The sequence below is a fragment of the Hyperolius riggenbachi genome, chromosome 1, assembly GCF_040937935.1.
Source record: "Hyperolius riggenbachi isolate aHypRig1 chromosome 1, aHypRig1.pri, whole genome shotgun sequence".
Lineage (NCBI taxonomy): Eukaryota > Metazoa > Chordata > Amphibia > Anura > Hyperoliidae > Hyperolius > Hyperolius riggenbachi.
Genome location: NC_090646.1, coordinates 92721559 through 92744702, shown reverse-complemented (window position 1 = coordinate 92744702; position 23144 = coordinate 92721559). Strand labels below are relative to the sequence as shown.

At 44.8% G+C, this 23144-nt stretch overlaps 1 protein-coding gene across 5 annotated transcripts in view; it reads left to right on the top strand.

The window, feature by feature from the left end:
- SORCS2 (sortilin related VPS10 domain containing receptor 2) overlaps positions 1-23144 on the top strand; it is a 1283452-nt gene that overhangs the window by 878500 nt on the left and 381808 nt on the right. For all 5 annotated transcript variants that reach the window (XM_068276884.1, XM_068276875.1, XM_068276891.1 and 2 more), the window contains exon 5: positions 3141-3214. In XM_068276884.1, coding sequence (XP_068132985.1) covers positions 3141-3214 — 74 coding nt within the window. The remainder of the gene's footprint in view (positions 1-3140; positions 3215-23144) is intronic.

The window sequence follows — 23144 nt, the reverse complement described above, 5'->3', positions numbered from 1 at the left end:
GGCTGCCATATTTATTTCCTTTTAAGTAATACCAGTTGCTTGGATATCTTGCTGATCTTCCGACTCTAAAGCCGCTTCTACACGCGTAGATGTGGTGGCAATGTTCCTTATCAATCGAGCCGCTGATGCGGCTCGATTGATAAGATCCGACAGGACGGATCTCCCCACTGCCGATTCCCTGCTCGCTCCCCGCGAGGGGACAATGGCAGGGAATCGAGCGGAAGATAAGTGGCGCCGGCGGGGACGAGCGGGGAATCTAATCCGGTGCGGCAAGCAGGGACGCGGCGGGCACGCGCGGGGACGCGGAAGAGGCGATCCGGCGGCTAATCGAGCCGCCGTATCGGAGCCTTATCTACTCGTGTAGATGAGGCTTAATACTTAGCCATAGACCCTGAACAAACATGCAGATCAGGTGTTTTTGATTGTCAGATCTGACAAGATTAGCTGCATGCTTGTTTCTGGTGTGATTCAGACACTGCTACAGCCAAATAGATCAGCCAGCCTGCCAGGCAACTGGTATTGTTTAAAAGGAAATAAACATGTCAGCTTCCATATTCTTCTTACTTCAGTTGTCCTTGAATTGTATTCTCTCTCTTTTCTACCTACATAATATCCTATTATAACTTAACTAACCTAACATTTGTATAAACTTTATTCAGTTCAGTCAGTACATACAATAACAGTACATTCTTTCACATTTATAGTAAGTACTTAACACTTAACTCCCCCCCCCCACCCCCTGATTGAAAGTAGCTTTAAATACAAAAGGTCCCATTAATCACTAATTTATATTCATGCAACCTTACCTTGTCGTGGTGGGCGGGCTTACAATCCTATTGGCCAAGATGTTTGGCCAATTGGATTAACCAAAGGACTCTTTATCAAAGAATATTCATGCAGCCTAGGACATAATGCTTTCACACAGTTAATTAGTAAATTATATTGCGTTCTGTTTTAGCATTTTGTTTAAGGACAACAATTGTGAAACATTTTAAAATGTAATCGAAATTACAATTAAATCGGACATGCTGGAAAAAATCGATCTGGCAGGTAAATCTGCCAGAAAATTGTATCGTGTGTACCTAGCATTACAGTAGCTAGTGAAAATCTGACTACCTTAAGGGGAGCTAATTGACAGGAGATAACAGATAAAGAGAACTAATTAATTGGATGAAGAGACAATGGCCCATATGCAATTAACTTTTTCACCTGAGTTTTCTCCCAGGTGAAATTTTCAAATTTGTCGATAAAATGTCTTTTAAATCCCTAGAAAGCAAAAAAATACTCAAAATAATTTTGATAGTACTTTTTCCACTACTTTTTGGTACTTTTCCCATTGCAAAGTACTAAAAAGTTATTCTAAATTAAAGAAGAAAAATTATCTCTTGGGAGAGAAATGTGGTGAAAAAGTGAATTGCATATGGCCCAATTAAAGATAAATCATGAATTAAGTGAGAGATAATCATGTGAAAGCACAGATAAGTAGACATGAATCATGAGTTAATAAGTAAAGTGAGATTGTTCATGAAATAGGTTTTGTGAATCAACCCCAATGAATGAAGGAGATTCCATGGCATTGCACAAGTACAGATGACCCACTCCGGTCAACAGTCTAGCTAACTGATACTCATTATGCAAATGTTAAAACAACTTTGTATGCATGTGAAAAATGGTTTCAGTTAGGGCCCGTTCTTACTTGAGCGGGATCCCCACTCAAGGCAAACCGCTAGCATTTTTTTTTAAAACCGCTACAACATGTAACACTATGGCAGTGTTCTCACTGCCGCGTTTGCGGTTAGCGTTAACCACAAACGTGTTACATGCAGCGGTTTGCCGGCGATTCGCGATTAGCGTGTAGCTATCGCGATTAGCATGCATAGCACCGCTAATCGCGATCGCTCCAAAACCGCTGCAGTGTCCATTGATTTTTCCACGTTAATCGCGGAAAAATCACTTGTTTTGCGGTTTTAGATGTGAACGGACCCTTAGGGCTGATTCCCACTTGGTGATTTCTCAGTACTTTGCTGATCTCCAGCGATCAGCAAAGCGCTGCTACTAATGTATCCCTATGGATTCATTCACACTGCAGCATTTGCAATTTCAATCAATCACAAACATTTGCATGCAATGTTCCAGGAGCGATTGCACTGTGATTCTCGTTCTATTGAATGGGAATCACAAGTGCAAATCACGCTGAATCGCGAGATTTTGCCCACAAATCACGATCGCAGTGCCGAACACGATCGCGGGCAAGTGGCGCTCCAAGCGCCGAGTGTGAACTAGGATGGTTGCTTCAGTTTGACATAGATATCCTTTTTAACCACTTCGGGACCGGCCGCCATCTCCGCTCCAAATGACGCTCAGGTCCGGGTCGCGGCTTGATGACGTCATCAAGCCAGGACCCGGCGCTGTCGTCAGACGGAGCAGAGATGCCAGCCAGAGCAGAGGGGGGCGCCAATCGTCGCTGCAACGGCAGGAAGGTGAGTGGATCCCTTTTTTTTTTTTTCCCCTGCCGCCACCGGCGATCGTAGTGATCATGTGATCAGCAGCCATACGCGATGGCTGCTGATCACTAAGGGGAGATGTCAGCTGTCATATGACAGCTTAATCTCCCCCTTAGGGTGCGCACGATCGTGTCGGGACTGTTTGTTATCGCAGACGTTGAATCATCGTCCGGTCAGAACGGTAGCACCACCTGCTGAACGTTGATTCAACGTACCTGGTCCGCAAGTGGTTAAACCTCCTTCCACCTTCTCTGTAAAAATGTAAAAACACAAAACAAGGTACCCCAAAACAAGGGTCCAAACCACAAAACACGATTGGAAAAACAATTCTAACTCTTTTCCATTGTATTCAACCCTAATGGAAAACTATTGGTGAGATTTGTTTTTCAGCAATGCTCATGCCTTTTACGCTGGGAACAAAGTTGTACCATGTGTACATGTCCAAACTGCTCCTGATCGATAAAGGAATCAATTTTCCAATGATAACTTTGCAAAATTGATTCCTTTCTCAGTCAGAAATGGATCGGACATGTTAGAAATAATCGCCCAATTCCTGTCGATCGGACGTGAAATTGCATTGTGTGCTTCCAGCACTATACTATAACGAATGTATGAATGTTGTGTTCCTCTCCACAGCTCTATGCTTCTCTGGATCTTGGAAAGAAATGGGAACTCCTGCAAGAACAAGTCACCAAGGAGCACATATTCTGGTAAGACCTGCTGTTTGCTATGTACAGTGTTGTAGAACCAATGTTATGACAACACAATGGAGTAGATGAGCTGCTTCTTCAAATTGGTGCTAGCTGGAAGAAATTGGACTTTTTACAAAAGCGATCATGCTACACTTGAGCACTTAAAGGAGGACTCCATGACGTGTTAAATATGAGTACCCCTCTGGTTATATTGGTTACTGCCGTTTACCTTTAAATACTGTTTTCCCTTGATTAAAATATACATTAAAATATTTCTGAAGACAACACTTTTGATTTTGAAAACACTATGTATCGTGGAGTGACCATAGCAGCCTATCACAATTTTCCATACCCCCAAGCTTTGTTGTTAACAATGGCCTCATATGAAATGGGTATGAGTCTGCTCATAGGCATGAAGTGGGACAACTTTCTTCCTGATACAGCAACATCTTGGAACGTATTGTTCTTAACTACTTAAAGACCACAGTGATTGAAATCTACGCCCTGTTTTGGTGGACTCCTGGCTGGCAGGGGGTAGATTTCAATCACTGCCGCAGCACGCATCCGCCATTTCCGTCGCTCCATGCCGATCCCGCCGCTCAAACCCGATGTCTCTTGCCGCAGCTCACTGGCTCTGCCTGTCTCTATGACGGCAGAGCCATGTGAGCTGGTCAGGAGCCGATTTCATTGGCGCCTGGCTGTGTCTATCAATGTAAGCTGCTCCCATTGGCTTACATTGATAGACACGGTCAGGAGCCAAGAAAGCGGCTCCTGACCGGCTCACGTGACTCTGACGGCAGAGTGGATGTCAGGAGGATCCCGGCATGCGGCAGTGACGCGATTGCGGCGGGTGTGCGTGGCGATTCGTCGGGATTCCGCCGTTATTGTACCAGCGGTCTCTGGTCCTTAAGGGGGCAGAGACCGCTGGTACTTAAGTGGTTTAAGGATTTCTGAGTGAGCTGGGAAAGGAGGGGGGGGGGGGGGTGGAGATTAGATTTACTTACCTGGGGCTTCTTCCAGCCCCTAGCAGTCTATCAGGGCCCTTGCTGTAGCTCTGTAGTTCCGCTGCCCTCCGGGTGCTGCTTTCCCCTACAAAAGATCACTGACCACAGCTGGGTGTGGGCTATTGCCTCTTGCGACCATGCCCCATGGCCATGAGTTTTCAAAAAGACTTGCATATAGACATTTTTACCACTTTCTGAACCACCTTCCATGCAAACAAAGGGGCAAAAAAGTCCACCATATGCAAGTTTGTGTGGTTGGCTTTTTCAGTCCCCATGCCAACTTTTTTGTTGTCCCTGTTCTATGTGAAGCCCCCTCTTCGATGTGTACCACCTATGTGCAGCAGCCCCCTCTTTCATGTCTGCCAATTGTTGCTCTCCATTTTGCAGAAACTCCTCTTCTATGTCCAGTCATCCCCTTGGACAGGAACAGCCCTAGACCAGACCTTTGAGGCCTTTCCAGAAATCCAGCCATGATGGTTGGTGTCCAGTGCAGTAACAGTTGAGAGCAATCAAATAGGCACTGCATGCGTATTGGGGTTGCAGCAGCTTCTCTTTGCCTCCCATGCATGGATAGACCGTGGGAGTATTGCTATGGTTTTCCAAAGTGAGGTGCTGTAGGTGAGCAGCTAGAAGCTTGGTTTAGCTGTCTCATGAATCTGACTTGCAAATGCTGGAACATTGCTATATATGATTTTATGGTGTTTTACAAATATCTATGTAAACTCAGCTTTACCACTGTCGCGAAAATCTTAAAATTTAAAATATGTGTAAACACATACAAATAAGAAGCATGTTTTTTCCAGAGTAAAATGAGTTATAAATTACTTTTCTCATATGTTGCTGCCACTTACAGTAGGTAATAGAAATCTGACATTGCTGACAGGGTTCGGGCTAGTCCATCTCTCCATAGGGGATACTCCTTGAAAAAGATTTATAAAAAGAGGCTGGACAGCCTCCCTGCTCGCTGCACACATTTTTGGCCGTAGGACAGAGCAACTGCCATTCAATAAGTGCTTTTGAAAATAAAGAAAACCCTGAAAACCCCCATGAGAAGATGGGCTAGTCCAAAAGCTGTCGGTTCTGTCAGATTTCTACTACTTACTCTAAGTGACAGCAACATAGGAGGAAAGTAATTTATGGCTCATTTTACTCTGGAAGAAACATACTTCTTATCTGTATAGGTTTACATATCTTTTAAATTTTAAGATTTTCGTAATAGTGATCCTTTAAGGGTTGTCTAACCTGGGCTCCACGTCTCACTTTCTTGATGTTCTAAATCAGTAAACAGAGAATGTAGGTGCCAAGCAGTCAGTTTACATGCAGTTACCACACCCACCACTAAAAGCTCTATTTTTTACACCAGCATAGCATATACAGCATATATACCCTGGGCTTCATAATTCTATATACCCCATGACTATACTCACTGCTGTTTCCATTGTTACCTCTATGCTTCCAAAGTTACATCCCAAAGGCTGTGCAACCAGGAGTCAGAGTAGTTAAAGGACACATGAAGTAAGAAAAATATGGAGGCTGCCATATTTATTTTCTTTTAAACAATACCAGTTGCCTGGCAGTGGCAGCCCTGCTGATCTATTTGGCTGCAATAGTGTCTGAATCACACACCTGAAACAAGAATGCAGCTAATCTTATCAGATCTGACAAAAATGTCAGAAACACCTGATCTGCTGCATGCTTGTTCTTGGTCTATTGCTAAAAGTATTAGAGGTAGAGGATCAGCAAGATAGCCAGGCGCTTAATATTGTCAATGTTACCCGACCTATAAAAACAAAAGTCAGATACTCACCTAACGAGAGGGAAGGCTCTGAGTCCTAATGAGACTTCCCTCTCCTCTCCCGGTGCCCGGTCCCGTTCAGGAACCCCCGTAGCAGTATTCGACCAGTTCGGTCAAATACTGCCACTTCCGCCGCCGAAGGGAGGTTTCGGAAGTCTTCGGGAGCACTCGGGCACTGTGGAAAATATGACAGCAGAAAATAAAATGTGTGAACTAATTAAATAAAATAAAAGTCCATATGTAGTTTCTTGGAATTTATGTGCTAAACGACAAATTTCTTGCATCCACCCGATTCCGTTAATGTATACAGCCATAAATAACTTTATAATGCCTCTGCAAGAATCTAATCTTCTTCATTGTGTGATGGTGATCGATGAGTTTTCCCCTCAATTAATAGGCAACAGATGGCACAGACTAGAGAGGAAAAAGAGCCATTTGCTACATCCAGAATCACCATCAATTATGTGACGTTAGACAGGTCTTTTCAAGTTTTATTTACTAGCAGTGAAATGCGGAATAATGTGGTATTGGATTGTGCTCTGTGCGGGATACTTCAATGTGTTTCTGGTTAAATCAGGGTTGTCATGTGAAGACTCACTTAATGGAGATTTCCACTTTCAGCAAGCATAGCGGCACTCTACTTTGATGTAAGAAGTAACATGCAGAAGGGGTTCACTACAGATTTCACCAATCACTTGCATGGAACTCATAGCTGGTCATTCATTTTTTTGGTGGTCTAGAGATATTTATACAATATTGGACTCCCCGGAACAGGAAAAGTTAAAGGGACCATGATATGTAATTAAAAATGGAATTTGGACTTACCTGGGATTTCCTTCAGCCCCCTGTAGCCTGCAAGGTCCTCTTCTTCCTTCCCCTGGTCGTGCTAGCGGCTCCGCGAATCAATGACTTTGGGTGAAGTAGCACGTGTGCGCCCCCACCGCGCCCGTCATGTCATCACGCTGGTCGTCGTAAGCCTCCTATGCACGCGCAGTTCAGTCTTTAAAGAACCGCGCATGCGCAGGAGGCTTACAGCGACCATCATGATGATTAGATGGGCATGCAACGGGCATGTCACCGGAGCCGCCAGCAAGACCAGGAGAAGGAAGAAGAGGATGCCGGAGGACCTCGCGGGCTACGGGGAGCTGGAGGAAGCCCCAGTTATATCCAAATTACATTTTTAATTACTGCTCAGGTTCCCTTTTAAAAGTCTTACCCACCACCACCACCACCATGCCACAGTATAATGAGTCCGCTGTGCGGTATTCATTCAATTAAGCTGGTGTGTAATAAAGTTCCTCCAGTATAAAAGATAAGAAAAATAACATTTATATTGCACTTTTCTCCTGGCGGAGTCAAAGCGCCAGAGCTGCAACCACTACGGCGAGCGCACAGTAGCAGTGTTAGGGGGTCTTGCCCAAGTTCTCCTTACTGAATAGGGACACAAACAGAGAGCCCCAAATAGTGTAGAAAGTTGATCTATTGGATGAAATCTTATATAAATGAAATGGTACTCACAAAGTTTGGTTGCCTCACAAGCAACCACTGTGTCGGCTGGTGGGGAGATTAGAGCCGACCCAGCTCGGGTTAAAAAGTCGGTCTTCGTAGAAAGAAATGAATGGACTGAACTAATGTAAGGATGAGAAACACACATTGTTTTTATTCTGCTGTGGCGCCTTTGTTTATCATCCACTTTGAAATAGGTGGCGGCTTACTAAACATGAAGAGCTGAGATTTGAACCCAAGTCTCCTATGTCAGAGGCAGAGCCATTACAAAATAGTAGCCTACCGATGTGCAGCTTATGAACCTCCCTGCTACAGCCGTCCCGTGAATTGTCAAATTGATCCCCTGTGCAGGGTTAGTCTTCATCTGTCCTCCTCTCCTTCCTTAGGTGCCACAGTCCAAGGCAGGCCATCCCACCTGGAGCTATGGGGGGAAAAAGGGGACAATCTAGTGAAGACTGCACCAATGGTTGATCACATGCAAGAAGCGTTGCCATTCACTATAAAGTTTCTGTATTTGTTAACATGTAAAATAGTGTATCCTGACCCAGGTTTTGGGTACCTTCATCAGGTGATGTAGATGTTGGGTGTCCCAGGTTTAGGGTGCCTTCAGCAGGGGATGTAGATACACTATTGTGAACTATGGTCTGTGGCAGCCTTTCTCAACCTTTTTAACATGGAGGAACCCTGGAAATACTTTTTTTGATCTCAAGGAACCCCTGCAAGTAATTTTTGGATCTCAGGGAACCCCTGAATTTATTTTCCAGGTGGCATGGTCTTTAAAAGCTGGTGTGGCTACGTCACTATATCACTACCCCCTTTTCAGTGCCCTTCATTATAATGTCTCTTTATTCGTGTGCTCATTATTATTCTGACCCCCACTTTAGTGCTTCTTTTTACAGTACCCCCTATTATAGTGTGCTCTCTATCATACTTCCTCCAGCCCCCACGATGGGGAAAAATGCCAAGGAACCCTGGGGTTCTAGGGAACCCTGGTTGAGAAAACATGGTCTAGAGATATATTTTCTCACAACTTCCATCTTGGGGAAATCCCTCATTTTATGTGTGTCAGTAAAAAATGTATTGCTTACAAAGGTGGCCAGTCTGGTGGTCTCATTTCCTGGTTCTTGTAGTCGCAGAATAAGTATGACGTTACGTTCCAGTATGTACCGCATATGTACTTTATATGGTAAAATAGTTATCTACTCTACACTTGCTCCCAGCCGACACTCGTTCTATGTTGCCATCCTCTGGCTCCTGATCACATGACATGCATCAGGAGCCAAAAATAAAACATGTGGCTACTGAGAGAAAGCAATAAGGACAGTTAACGCATTGTGGAACAGGAGAATATTACAGCACTCCCTTCCTGTCCCACTCTGCAAGTTGGAATCAAGGAGGAGTAGGCCCCCAAAGGGATCATGGGGTCTATTGTTATGCCAGTGGTTCTCAACTAGGTATATTTCAGGACTGTCATATATGGTAAAGTTCTAGGTATCCCAACCTAGAGTAAAACTTGTACTTCCCTGATGGCGACCCTCCGGCTGTAACCCCTTGGTGATCCCTCAAGTGCTAAGGTTCCATCAGTCAATTAAATAACACTCCCAGTAAGTATGCCTCTGAGGACCCTAGTTTCAAAACATACTAAAATTGAACACATACTGTAAGTGGCATCCATGTCCGAACAGTCTTATTCTCCTCCAGACAATTTATTAAACATTCTCATCATGGATTAAAATCCCACTATGGTCATAAAACTGCCATATAAATAGATTGGTGCTTCAGAAGTCTTTTTGTAATTTAATGTTAATAACATTGTTCTTACCATTTTAGTTTGCAGCCAACTAAGAACTTCTAAAACTGGCAGCTCAAATTGCACTCCTCCCAACTGTAGCAAAAGTAAAATCTTATAAACTATAGGAAACCAGGGAATGATGTTTGCACAACAACTACTTATTGTGTCGAAAGGACGAGATTCTATACACAATACAGACAAATATTTTACCAAAGGTGAACTTAGCAAAAACAACACACAACTTCAACATTTTTAAGCACTGGTTAAAGGACACCTGACCCATGGCACAGCTACCTAAAATAAGCATAGATGCTTGCTGGATCCACATACCTCTGTGCATTGTCTGTTTGTCATCTCATCCCCCCTGGTCCCCATAATGGCTCCTTGAAAAATGTGACTTTTGGCTATCATTCTCACATTCCCTCCTCTTATGGGGACTGATTAGAGTGGGGATATAGGTGGTAATGGTAGTTTGATATAAAGGAACATCGCAGCAAGTTGGCCTCTTCCTGTCTGAAAATTTGACTTTAGCCAAAAGTACAATTTTTCACGGAGTGATTACTGAGGCTGAGGGGAATGAGGAGAGGAATGGACAATGCATAGAGGTATGTAGATCCAGCATGAACATGCCTCTGTGCTCACCTTGGATAGCTGTGCCTTGGGTCTGGTATCCTTTAAATTAAAAATAAATATTTTTTCTCAGTACTACATTTAACCACTGTATCCACCACTACAGTATATCTACGTCCTCTGTGACTTCATCTAAGCTACGAGGACGTATATATACATCTTGTAGCTAAAGCACAGCTGTGCACAATTGGGCTTGCTCCTGTGCACACCTCTGGCACGATCTGCTGCAGCACTAATTGGTGAAAGGGAATATATGTTCCCTGAGCCAATTAGATTGATTTTCACCATTAAAAATACTTTTATTTTCTCAGTTCATAGTGAAAAATGCACACTGTAGCATTATTTCTGAATGAAATATCCTCACCATAAATTGTGACAGGAATGCAATCTAAGTTTTGTGGTAAATGGTAGAAGTAGCCTAACAAAAATTGTGATTTTTATCTACAGCAGCAATTTTTCATTTTAAACTGAAATTGGTAAAACTGGGAAATAATGTGTTTTTTCAATTTTTTCCCCTCTTTTTCCCATTAAAATGCATGCAAAACATAATTGTTCGAGGGGAAAATGCCATACAATGAAAGCCGATATATATTTAGTTTACGTGCCATAAGTAGGGATAAAGTTATTGCTGATTAAATTGGAGACAGAGTAACCAAGCAGTTCAGAGTGACCCAAACCACTAGGAATGTATAAGGGGATAAAAGAGGCCGAAAAGCCCTCCTACTAATAAGCAATGCTTGGTGAAATTTGCCTTCTTAAAACAAAAGGAAATTTGCAATAATTCAGCTATAAGTGAACATTTGTGGTTACCCACAATGCTCCACTACTGAATATGCAAATTATCCCTTTTCACTCTTTTAAGCAAGGCAAACATCCAGAATCGTTGGTGTAAAATGGAGACATAGCTAAAATGTCAAAACGGTAGCAGGAAAAAAGGTCGCCGGCTGAGGGTGGACGAAAAGGGCACCGTCATAGACTCTAATGCAATTATTGTTAATACGGCGAAAAAAGCAGAAAAAAGGGCACAGCAATAAATATTGTTAACAACATTAGAACATTAAAGTTTTTGAAGTATGTTATTGTTTTAGAAGCTTGCAACATTATAGTTTTTATCATAGTATTTCAATTGTATGTACAAATTTTATGCTATCAAAGATATTATCATTTCTATGTGTAAAAGGGTGTTTCTGCAGAGGGAGTGGTTAGGGTTAGGCACCACTGGGGGAGTGGTTAGGGTTAGGCACCACCCAGGCGGCGATTAGTTTTAGACAACACTGGGGAGGGGGGTGGTTAGGGTTAGGCACTATCAGGGGGGTGGTTAGGGTTAGGCACCACTGGGGGGGTTATGGTTAGACACCACTGGGAGGTGTTTAGGGTCAGGCAGTACCGGGGGGAGGGGTGGTTAGGGTTAGGCGCCACCAGGGGAGTGGTTAGTTTTAGGCACCACCAGGGGAGGTTTCTGTGGCAGAGTAGGGTTGGGTTAAGCTGTATTGATGAATTATGTAACAATTTTTAACTTTAATATCTTTTCGTTATGATTTCCGGTCTGTTTTTTTTTTAAATCAGCCTTTATTAAAGAGACTCCGTAACAAAAATTGCATCCTGTTTTTTATCATCCTACAAGTTCCAAAAGCTATTCTAATGTGTTCTGGCTTACTGCAGCATGTTCTACTATCACCATCTCTGTAATAAATCAACTTATCTCTCTCTTGTCAGACTTGTCAGCCTGTGTCTGGAAGGCTGCCAAGTTCTTCAGTGTTGTGGTTCTGTGATGCATCTCCCCCCTCCAGGCCCCTCTCTGCACACTGCTGTGTGTTATTTAGATTAGTGCAGCTTCTCTCTGCTCTATTATCTTTTACAAGCTGGATAAATCCTCCTCTGAGCTGGCTGGGCTTTCACATACTGAGGAATTACATACAGGCAGAGCTGTCTGCACTCTGCAGGAAGAAACAGCCTGACACTTCAGTGGAAGATAGCTGCAGGGGGAAAGAAACACACAAATGATCTCTTGAGATTCAAAAGGAAGGCTGTATATAGTGTTGGGCGAACAGTGTTCGCCACTGTTCGGGTTCTGCAGAACATCACCCTGTTCGGGTGATGTTCGAGTTCGGCCGAACACCTGACGGTGCTCGGCCAAACCGTTCGGCCATATGGCCGAACTAAGAGCGCATGGCCGAACGTTCCCCGAACGTTCGGCTAGCGCTGTGATTGGCCGAACGGGTCACGTGGTTCGGACCCGAACGCGCTCTGATTGGCCGAACGGTCACGTGGTTCGGGTAAATAAATACCCGAACCACGTCATATCTCCGCCATTTGTCTGTGGGTTTAGCTTTGGGTAGGCAGGCAGGGTAGTTCGCGCTCCAGCCACGCTAGCCAGGGTCCCCCCTGTCATTGTGTCACTGCTGGGAACAGTAGTACACCGCTTGCTCAGCCACACTATATAGCATTCTGTTTACTGCCACTCTGTGTACCTCGCTCAGCCACACTATATAGCATTCTGTTTACTGCCACTCTGTGTCTGCTGGGAATAGTAGTACACCGCTTGCTCAGCCACACTATATAGCATTCTGTTTACTGCCACTCTGTGTACCTCGCTCAGCCACACTATATAGCATTCTGTTTACTGCCACTCTGTGTCTGCTGGGAATAGTGGTACACCGCTCGCTCAGCCACACTATATAGCATTCTGTTCACTGTTCTGTGTCTGCTTGGAATAGTGGTACACCGCTCGCTCAGCCACACTATATAGCATTCTGTTTACTGTTCTGTGTCTGCTGGGAATAGTGGTACACCGCTCGCTCAGCCACACTATATAGCATTCTGTTTACTGTTCTGTGTCTGCTGGGAATAGTGGTACACCGCTCGCTCAGCCACACTATATAGCATTCTGTGCACTGTTCTGTGTCTGCTGGGAATAGTGGTACACCGCTCGCTCAGCCACACTATATAGCATTCTGTTCACTGTTCTGTGTCTGCTGGGAATAGTGGTACACCGCTCGCTCAGCCACACTATATAGCATTCTGTTTACTGTTCTGTGTCTGCTGGGAATAGTGGTACACCGCTCGCTCATCCACACTATATAGCATTCTGTTCACTGTTCTGTGTCTGCTGGGAATAGTGGTACACCGCCCGCTCAGCCACACTATATAGCATTCTGTTCACTGTTCTGTGTCTGCTGGGAACAGTAGTACACCGCTCGCTCAGCCAGAGTATATAGCATTGTGTTTACTGCCACTCTGTGTACACCGCTCAGCCAGACTATATACCATTGTTTACTGACACTCTGTGTACACCGCTCAGCCAGACTATATACCATTGTTTACTGACACTCTGTGTACACCGCTCAGCCAGACTATATACCATTGTTTACTGCCACTCTGATTCTGCTGGGAACAGTAGTACACCGCTCGCTCAGCCAGACTATATAGCATTGTGTTTACTGCCACTCTGTGTACACCGCTCAGCCAGACTATATACCATTGTTTACTGACACTCTGTGTACACCGCTCAGCCAGACTATATACCATTGTTTACTGAAACTCTGTGTACACCGCTCAGCCAGACTATATACCATTGTTTACTGCCACTCTGATTCTGCTGGGAACAGTAGTACACCGCTCGCTCAGCCAGACTATATACCATTGTTTACTGCCACTCTGATTCTGCTGGGAACAGTAGTACACCGCTCGCTCAGCCAGACTATATACCATTGTTTACTGACACTATATAGCAGACTATATAGCATTGTGTGTACACCGCTCAGCCAGACTATATACCATTGTTTACTGACACTCTGTGTACACCGCTCAGCCAGACTATATACCATTGTTTACTGCCACTCTGATTCTGCTGGGAACAGTAGTACACCGCTCGCTCAGCCAGACTATATACCATTGTTTACTGACACTCTGTGTACACCGCTCAGCCAGACTATATACCATTGTTTACTGCCACTCTGATTCTGCTGGGAACAGTAGTACACCGCTCGCTCAGCCAGACTATATACCATTGTTTACTGACACTCTGTGTACACCGCTCAGCCAGACTATATACCATTGTTTACTGCCACTCTGATTCTGCTGGGAACAGTAGTACACCGCTCGCTCAGCCAGACTATATAGCATTGTGTTTACTGCCACTCTGTGTACACCGCTCAGCCACACTATATAGCATTGCGTACTCTGCCAGTCAGTGTGTATATTGCTGGGATCAGTAATACTCCACTCACCGTCAACCACTATATGAGCTCAACATGAGTTCCCCAGAGACCTCCGCTGTGAGCAGCACTCCCAACAACAGCAACAGCCAACGCCCCACGCAAGCTATAACATCCACCCCAGCAGCCAGTGGTCAGCAGCAGCCCTCCCCGGAGGAGAACGTTGTGTCCATCAGTCCGTCGCCAGAGCGATTAATGAGGGCTGCCATTGAGGAGATGATGGGGCCTGATGTGGAGGAGGAGGTCTGGCTCAGGCCAGCATCCCAAGTTAATGTTGAGGACGATGAGGGGTCTGTGTCTGGGGATGTTGGGGTGGCAGAGGTGGTGGGTGGGTCAGACTCAGGAGAAGAGTTGTATGATGAGGATGATGATCGGGACCATCTGTATGTGCCTCAGAGTCCGACCCCGGAAAACATGTTGTATCGTGTGTTTAGGTACTAAAATCTGCGTTCCCTCCCAGTAGTGTTGGGCGAACAGTGTTTGCCACTGTTCGGGTTCTGCAGAACATCACCCTGTTCGGGGTGACTATATAGCAGACTATATAGCATTGTGTTTAATGCCACTCTGTGTACACGGCTCAGCCACACTATATAGCATTGTGTTTACTTCCACTCTGTGTCTGCTGGGAACAGTAGTACACCGCTCACCCGCCACTGTATAGCATTGTGCTCTGTGTCACTGCTGACAATAGTGGTACACCGCTCACCCACCACTGTATAGCATTTCTGTACTGCCACTGTACTGCTGCCAGTCAGCGTGTACTTTAAGGATAAGTGAAATGAGGAAGAAATCCGGTGAAAGAGGGAGGGGCAAGGGAAGAGGTGTTTCCCCTGACGGTTCACGTACAGGCCACAGGGGAGCACCCAAGAAAACCCACTCAATACTGCCCATGTTGTCCAGGACAACAACCCTCACAGATCCAAAAGAACAGGACCAGATAATTACTTGGATGACCTCTCAAGCGTCCAGCAGTGGGTTAAGCAGCACCAGCACATCACGCACGAGGTCCGAGTCCTCAGCCAGTTAAAGTCTGGGCTTTCTTTGAAGACTGCACTGAGGATGTTACCATGGCGATTTGCAAGGTGTGCAAGACCCGCCTGAGCAGGGGGAAAAGTATTAACAACCTCTCCACCACCAGCATGAGCCGCCACATTCTATCCAAACATCCCACTCTGTGGGCAAACGCGGCAGGACAGGGTACCACCAGCAACACTGCCTCCCTTGGGTTCACCAGACTCACCACCAGACCCGCCTCAGCAGCAGCAGTAGCCCAGCCATTGCGTGGTTCACAACATTCACAAACATCAGACGATGCTGACACTGTCACTTTCCGGACTAGTGCTCTTGAGGTCTCCCAGTGTTCATCAAACACAACAACCAACAGCCCTTCGGTGTGCAGCGCTACGGTTGAGTTGTCTGTCTCTGAGATGTTTGAGCACAAGAGGAAATTGCCAGCAAATGACCCCCGGGCCGTGGCAGTAACAGCCAGCCAGCATAGCCAAGCTTCTGGCCTGCGAAATGCTGCCATATCGAGTGGTGGAGACAAACAGCTTCAAGGGCATGATGTCAGTGGCCATCCCACGTTACGTTGTTCCCAGCCGCTACCACTTTGCGCGCTCTGCAGTGCCTGAGTTGCATGAGCACGTGGTCAGCTAAATAACCCGAAGCTTGAAGAATGCCGTTGCCTGCAAGGTTCACCTCACCACTGACACCTGGACGAGTGCGTTCGGCCAGGGTCGATACATCTCCCTTACCGCGCACTGGGTGAACCTTGTGGAGCCTGGCAGCGATTCCTCACCTGCTACGGCGCGGGTGTTGCCCACGCCGCAAACAGCTGGATAACAACAGCAGCACCTACCTCTCTGACTCCTTCTCCTCCAACGCATCTCAAAGCTGTACCTCATCCGGAAATGCTAACCCAGCACCAGCAGCAGTAGGATCGTGGAAGCAGTGCAGCACAGCTGTTGGCATGCGTCAGCAAGCGTTGCTGAAGCTGATCTGCCTTGGGGATAAGCAGCACACAGGGGAGGAAATTTGGAGGGGAATAAAGGAACAGACGGATTTGTGGCTGGCACCGCTGGACCTGAAACCGGGCATGAAGCTAGACACCTGGCACGAACTGGCAATGTACGCAATAGAGGTGCTGGCTTGCCCGGCAGCCAGCGTTATGTCGGAACGCTGTTTCAGTGCTGCCGGAGGCATCATCACAGATCGGCGTATCCGCCTCTCCACAGAAAATGCAGACCGTCTGACTCAAATTAAAATGAATCAATCCTGGATTGGAAACGACTACGCAACACTCCTGGACCCCAACCAAGTAACATGACCGATGAACATCTGGGATGGTTTAGCGTTTCCGGTCCCTGTTTATTGAACCTCTCATCTGTATTACATTTATGACTGCATGGCGGCAAAAAGCATTGCTGCTATATCCGCACGCTTTTTGTCCTCATGCAAGGCCTGGGTTGTTGTGTCTCACAAAGCGTGGCCTTCTCCTCCTGCGCCTCCTCCTGTTCCATCACGTGTGCTGCTGCTGCTGCTGCTGCTGCTGGGTTACCGTTGCCGCGTGGTCCCTGTTTATGGAACCTCTTATCTTTATTACATTTATGACTACATGGCGGTACAAAGCATGCTATCCGCACGCTTTTTGTCCTCATGCAAGGCCTGGGTTGTTGTGTCTCACAAAGCGTGGCCTTCTCCTCCTGCGCCTCCTCCTGTTCCATCACGTGTGCTGCTGCTGCTGCTGCTGCTGGGTTAGCGTTGCCGCGTGGTCCCTGTTTATTGAACCTCTTATCTTTATTACATTTATGACTACATGGCGGTACAAAGCATGCTATCCGCACGCTTTTTGTCCTCATGCAAGGCCTGGGTTGTTGTGTCTCACAAAGCGTGGCCTTCTCCTCCTGCGCCTCCTCCTGTTCCATCACGTGTGCTGCTGCTGCTGCTGCTGCTGCTGCTGCTGGGTTACCGTTGCCGGTCCCTGTTTATGGAACCTCTTATCTTTATTACATTTATGACTACATGGCGGTACAAAGCATGCTATCCGCACGCTTTTTGTCCTCATGCAAGGCCTGGGTTGTTGTGTCTCACAAAGCGTGGCCTTCTCCTCCTGCGCCTCCTCCTGTTCCATCACGTGTGCTGCTGCTGCTGCTGCTGCTGGGTTAGCGTTGCCGCGTGGTCCCTGTTTATTGAACCTCTTATCTTTATTACATTTATGACTACATGGCGGTACAAAGCATGCTCTCCGCACGCTTTTTGTCCTCATGCAAGGCCTGGGTTGTTGTGTCTCACAAAGCGTGGCCTTCTCCTCCTGCGCCTCCTCCTGTTCCATCACGTGTGCTGCTGCTGGGTTAGCGTTGCCGCGTGGTCCCTGTTTATTGAACCACTTATCTTTATTACATTTATGACTGCATGGTGGTACAAAGCATGCTATCCGCACGCTTCTTGTCCTCATGCAAGGCCTGGGTTGTTGTGTCTCAAAGCGTGGCCTTCTCCTCCTGCGCCACCCTCCTCCTGTTCCATCACGTGTGCTGCTGCTGGGTTAGCATTACCGGTCCCTTTTCCTGGAACCTCTTATATGTATTACATTTATGACTGCATGCCGACAAAAAGCATGTTACCTGTGCAAAGAAAACAGACATTTCCCGCATTTAAAAGACAGTTTTCCCTTTGAAACTTTAAAATCGATTTTCTCAAAAACTATAAGCTCTTTTTGCTAAATTTTTTTTTCCTCTTGTACCCACTCCCAAGGTGCACATACCCTGTAAATTTGGGGTATGTAGCATGTAAGGAGGCTTTACAAAGCACAAAAGTTCGGGTCCCCATTGACTTCCATTATGTTCGGAGTTCGGGTCGAACACCCGAACATCGCGGACATGTTCGGCCTGTTCGGCCCGAACCCGAACATCTAGATGTTCGCCCAACACTAGCTGTATACAGCCTGCTTGTGTATGAATGTATTTTCTATGTGTGGACATACTGTACATCAACCTACTTCCTGTTTTGGTGGCCATTTTGTTTGTTTATAAACAAACTTTTAAAAACTGTTTTTAACCACTTTTAATGCGTCGAGGAGCGGCGAAATTGTGACAGAGGGTAATAGGAAATGTCCCCTAACGCACTGGTATGTTTACTTTTGTGCGATTTTAACAATACAGATTCTCTTTAAGAATCAACAAATAGGCAAATAACAATTCAGGGAAAACATTGTATGACAAGTTCTTACATACAGAGCACTGAGAGCAGCAGCAGCATTTCAAAACCAATCTTGAAGAATCACCTCAAACAATGGCACATTGCGACCAGTTCCCGGCCCACATAGAAAGCATTACTGATTTTACTTCATTAGAAAGGCCCACCAAACAGTCTGTCTTGGATCAAGGAGCGATCCGGAAGCCCGGGAGTATCCAACCAGCCCGACCAGATTAGATCAAATTTTTGAGGAGACCCTCTGTGAACATATATTAGTTTTTCCATTTTAAGGTACTCATTTATCTGTTTCACCCAGGCATCTGGCAATGGGGGATTGGAGTCCTTCCATAATTTTAAAATAAGTAATTTGGCCTGAAATAGAAGTCTGTGAACCATCACCTGAGTATGTTCTGATATTGAAAGATCTGCAAATAGCCCCAATATACAAAATTGCACCGTTCTAGGGATTTTTTGTTTTATAACAGTGTCAATGGTATCCAGTACCGTACTCCAGTATCTATGTAATTTTGGACAATGCCAAAGCATATGTAGTAAATCTCCATGATCTCTGCGACACCTGGGACAGATTGGGTCCATAGCATGAAGTCTTTTGGGTGTTAGTAAGTTTCTATAAAGTATATTAAGTTGTGACATTTTTTGTGAGGCGTTGGTGGATACCAGTGGCACTGATTAAGGATGGTCGGAATGCCAATTTCCGATTCCGCGGTAAATCCGCATTCCGTCATGTACCGATTACCGATTCCGCCTTCCGCTACCAATTTCCGCATTCCAATGCGGAATTTCCGCCGGAAATCGCGGAAATTCTGCCCGACTTTAACATCGATTTTCTCAAAAACTATAAGGTCTTTTTGAAAACTTTTTTTTGCATCTTGTTCAGAAGATTCAGTTTAATAAACCCTAAAAATTTGGTGTTTCTAGGACTTACGGTGGCTTTGCTATTAACTGCTAAAATCGGCGGATTTTTACTGTAATATAAAATGCAGAAAATAGGCAGAAGCAGATTTTCTGCATTTTACATTACAGTAAAAATCCTCCGACTTTAGCGGTTAATAGCAAAGCCCCCTTAAGTCCTAGAAACACCAAATTTTCAGGGTTTATTAAACCCAATCTTGTGAACAAGATGCAAAAAAAGTTTTCAAAAAGACCTTATAGTTTTTGAGAAAATCGATGTTAAAGTCGGGTGGAATTTCCGCGATTTCCGGCGGAAATTTCCGCGATTTCCGGCGGAGATCCGCCTACGGCACTTACATTACCGATTTCCGTATTCCGATGCGGAAATGCAATTTCCGATCGGAATTTCGGAAATTGCATTTCCGCGGAATCCGAATGAGCATCCCTAGCACTGATTGAAGAATTGCTACCCAATCTTCATTTGTCAATGTGTCTATCTCTTCAGCCCATTTACTGTAGCACTTGAGAGGGAATTTCTTTAGAAACAAACCCAGCAGAAGAGCATAACAAGAAAAAATAAACCAGGTTCTTGCATTGGATTGATTTATCAAATTACATAACGGAGTCGGACGCAACCGCAAGGGAATTGCTCTACGCTGTTTATGGATCGCGTGTGATAGTTGCATGTATTGGAATTGAAATAATAACGAATCACGACTTTGCCTCAGTTCCAATATTTGCTCGCTAGATTTTAGCTCTTCTCTTTCTATTATTTGCCCAAATAGAGAAATTCCCTCCCCTGCCCATTTTTTCAAAAAATCTAATTTAGACAATTCTGTAAATCTCAGAGTATATAATGGAGTATAGTTGGTGTATCCTTCAATTTCCTGCATGGAGCGTAGTCTGTTCCATACCTTCTGCATTAGTGTTAGTGTAGGTGCTTGTTTCCCTCTAGAACCACAGAATTCTGCTTCTAGAGCAGCATAAATTGACTGACAACCCAAAATGTTTTTTAACAGAAGTCTAGTTGAATTTAATAACTCTCCATTCTCCCAGCCAACCAAATGTTGTGCCTGTGAGGCTAAAAAATAGACCCAGGGGTTGGGTACCGCCAATCCTCCTTCCTCTTTAGAGTACTGTAAATATTGCAGTTTTATTTTAACCCTACCCTGTCCCCATATAAAGTCCCGAAATAGTTTATCCAGCACCTTAAATAGTCTGAGATGGAGCCATGTTGGAGCGTTATGCAAGATATACAACAATTGGGGCATAGTGACCATTTTTAAAAGATTAACACGAGCAACTGGAGACAGCGGCAGTCTGGCCCATACCTTCAGTTTTTGACGTATTTTGACAATAAGGGGAGTAATATTGGATGATTCATATTGCTCGAGGACTGCTGAGACGTTAATTCCTAGATACTTAAATGATTTTACTTTTTGTATTTGTGAACAGCCAGTAGGTAAGGTTATGTCGGTATTATCTAGGGGTAAAATGGATGATTTTTCCCAGTTTATTTTTAAACCGGAGAACTCACCGAAAATTGACAGAGCAGACATAGCATTTACTAAAGAGGGATTAGTGTCCTGCAGGAAAAGAAGGGTGTCATCTGCATAAAGTGCAATTTTCTCCTCAATGGAACCATACCTGAAATAGTTTATCCAGCACCTTAAATAGTCTGAGATGGAGTGACAAGATATATATATACACTGTACAGCGCTGCGTAATATGTCGGCGCTATATAAATACTAAATACTAATAATAATAATAAAATACCTAAACCCCTTTATTTGGTTCGAATTCCTGATCAATTCTGCTAAGGGCTCAATAGCTATCGCAAAAAGTAACGGGGACAACGGGCATCCCTGCCTCGTACCCCTTTCTAAATTAAAGCTAGGAGAGATATTACCATTCACGCACAATCGTGCAGTAGGCACCTTATATAGGATCTTAATCCAATGACTGAAGACAGGACCAAACTGCATAGCCTCCAAGACTGCATGTAAATACTGCCATTCCACACTGTCGAAGGCCTTGGCGATGTCCAGGGACAGAATAGCCCGATCCCCCTGATTATCTGGCCTTAACTGCATGTTTAAAAAAACACGTCTGATATTAATTGCAGTGGATTTAGAAGGGATGAATCCTGATTGGTCAGGTTTGATAATTGTGGCGATTATTTTAGCTAATTGATTCGCCAAGACCTTCGACAGTATCTTAATATCGGCTGTCAATAAATAGATAGGCCTGTAGGATTCTGCTTTCGTCGAATCTTTACCGGGTTTTGGAAGGAGAATAATAAGAGCCTCCAACATAGAAGCTGGGAGATGTCCAGCTTGATAGATTTCCCTAAAGACTTCCAACAATTGAGGAAGAAGCATCTCAGAGTATCTCTTATACACCTCCATTGGCAAACCATCACTGCCTGCTGCCTTATTATTGGGACATGCCGCTACTGCAATTTCTATTTCCTCTAACATGATAGGCGCATCCAACATGGCTCTATCCTCATCGCTAATTTTTGATAGTGGGATAGAGTTAAGGTATCCAATCAATTCTTCTGATGTGTAATCAATTTTGGATGTATATAACTCTGTGTAGAACCTCTCTAATTCACCCATAATTCCCTTCATATCTGTGACTATATCCCCTGAAGGCACTTTCAATGCACTTATATAGTTAGGTGGTTCTTGAGCTTTAGTAACTACAGAGAGGAGATGCCCTGTTTGGTCCCCCTGCTCAAAGAAGGCCTGCTTAGTGAAAAATCTCTTCTGTTTGGCTTTAGCGAGCAGGTGTTCAGTGAGCAGGTCCTGTGCCTGTACCCAGGCTGACTTCTTTGAGTCTGATGGGTCTGTGAGATATGCTGCCTCCAATACAAGGACATTTTTACTAAGAGCTTCTTCCTGTTCTCTAGTTTTGGATCTGATCTTATTTATTTCGCGGCTAAAAGTTCCCCTTAAAAAGGCCTTAAATGCTTCCCACGTCCACGTTTTTTTGGAGTGGTCATTATTATGCGTAAAAAATATTAGCATTTCCTGTAGGATTTCGGGGTGTGTATTTATCAATGTTAGCCAGTATGGGTTAAGCTTCCATAATGGTCTAGGCTTAGCTATAGCTAGGGGGTTATGGGTGCACACCTTTAAGGGCGAGTGGTCAGAAAGGGACCTTGCTAAATATTCAACCTTATCAACAAGGGGTAATAGTGGTAGGTTACATATTGCTAGGTCTATTCTAGAGAGTGACAAATGTGTCCTGCTGAAGCAGGAATACACTAAATCCAATGGGTGCGAAGCTCTCCAAGCGTCTACCATCCTCAACTCTGTCAGCAATCTAGCTAGCGATGTTGGTTGACTCGTTTGACTCCTAGACTTATATCTATCAATATGCTGATCCAAGAACGTATTAAAATCCCCAATCCATAGCATTGGAATGTGCATTTTATCGTGTAATAACTCTATTATTGGTTGGAGACTGGAAGGCGAGAAGGGAGGGGGAACATATAATGCAATCACAATAAGCTCCACCGAATTAAAGACCGCGTGAATTATCACAAAGCGCCCTTCTGAGTCTATATGGGATTTGATTAATTTAAATTGAATTTTGGCATGTATCAATACAGAGACACCCCTGGAGTAAGAGGAGCATACTGAGTCAAAGGAATGAGACAGCCGTCTTTTATTAAAGAGATGCGTTGATGAGGGGATAAGATGTGTCTCTTGTAGGCAGTATATGGCTGGGCCCTCTTTTTGAAGAAAATTGCTTGGCGCTTTACAGGGTCAGATACCCCTCTTGCATTCCAGCCAACCACACATAAATCAGCCATTTTCATTCTTGTGTACGTATATTAAGCAAAAGGCTGGTGCACACTGTGTCAGAACTGAATAACCGCTGCTGCTACTTG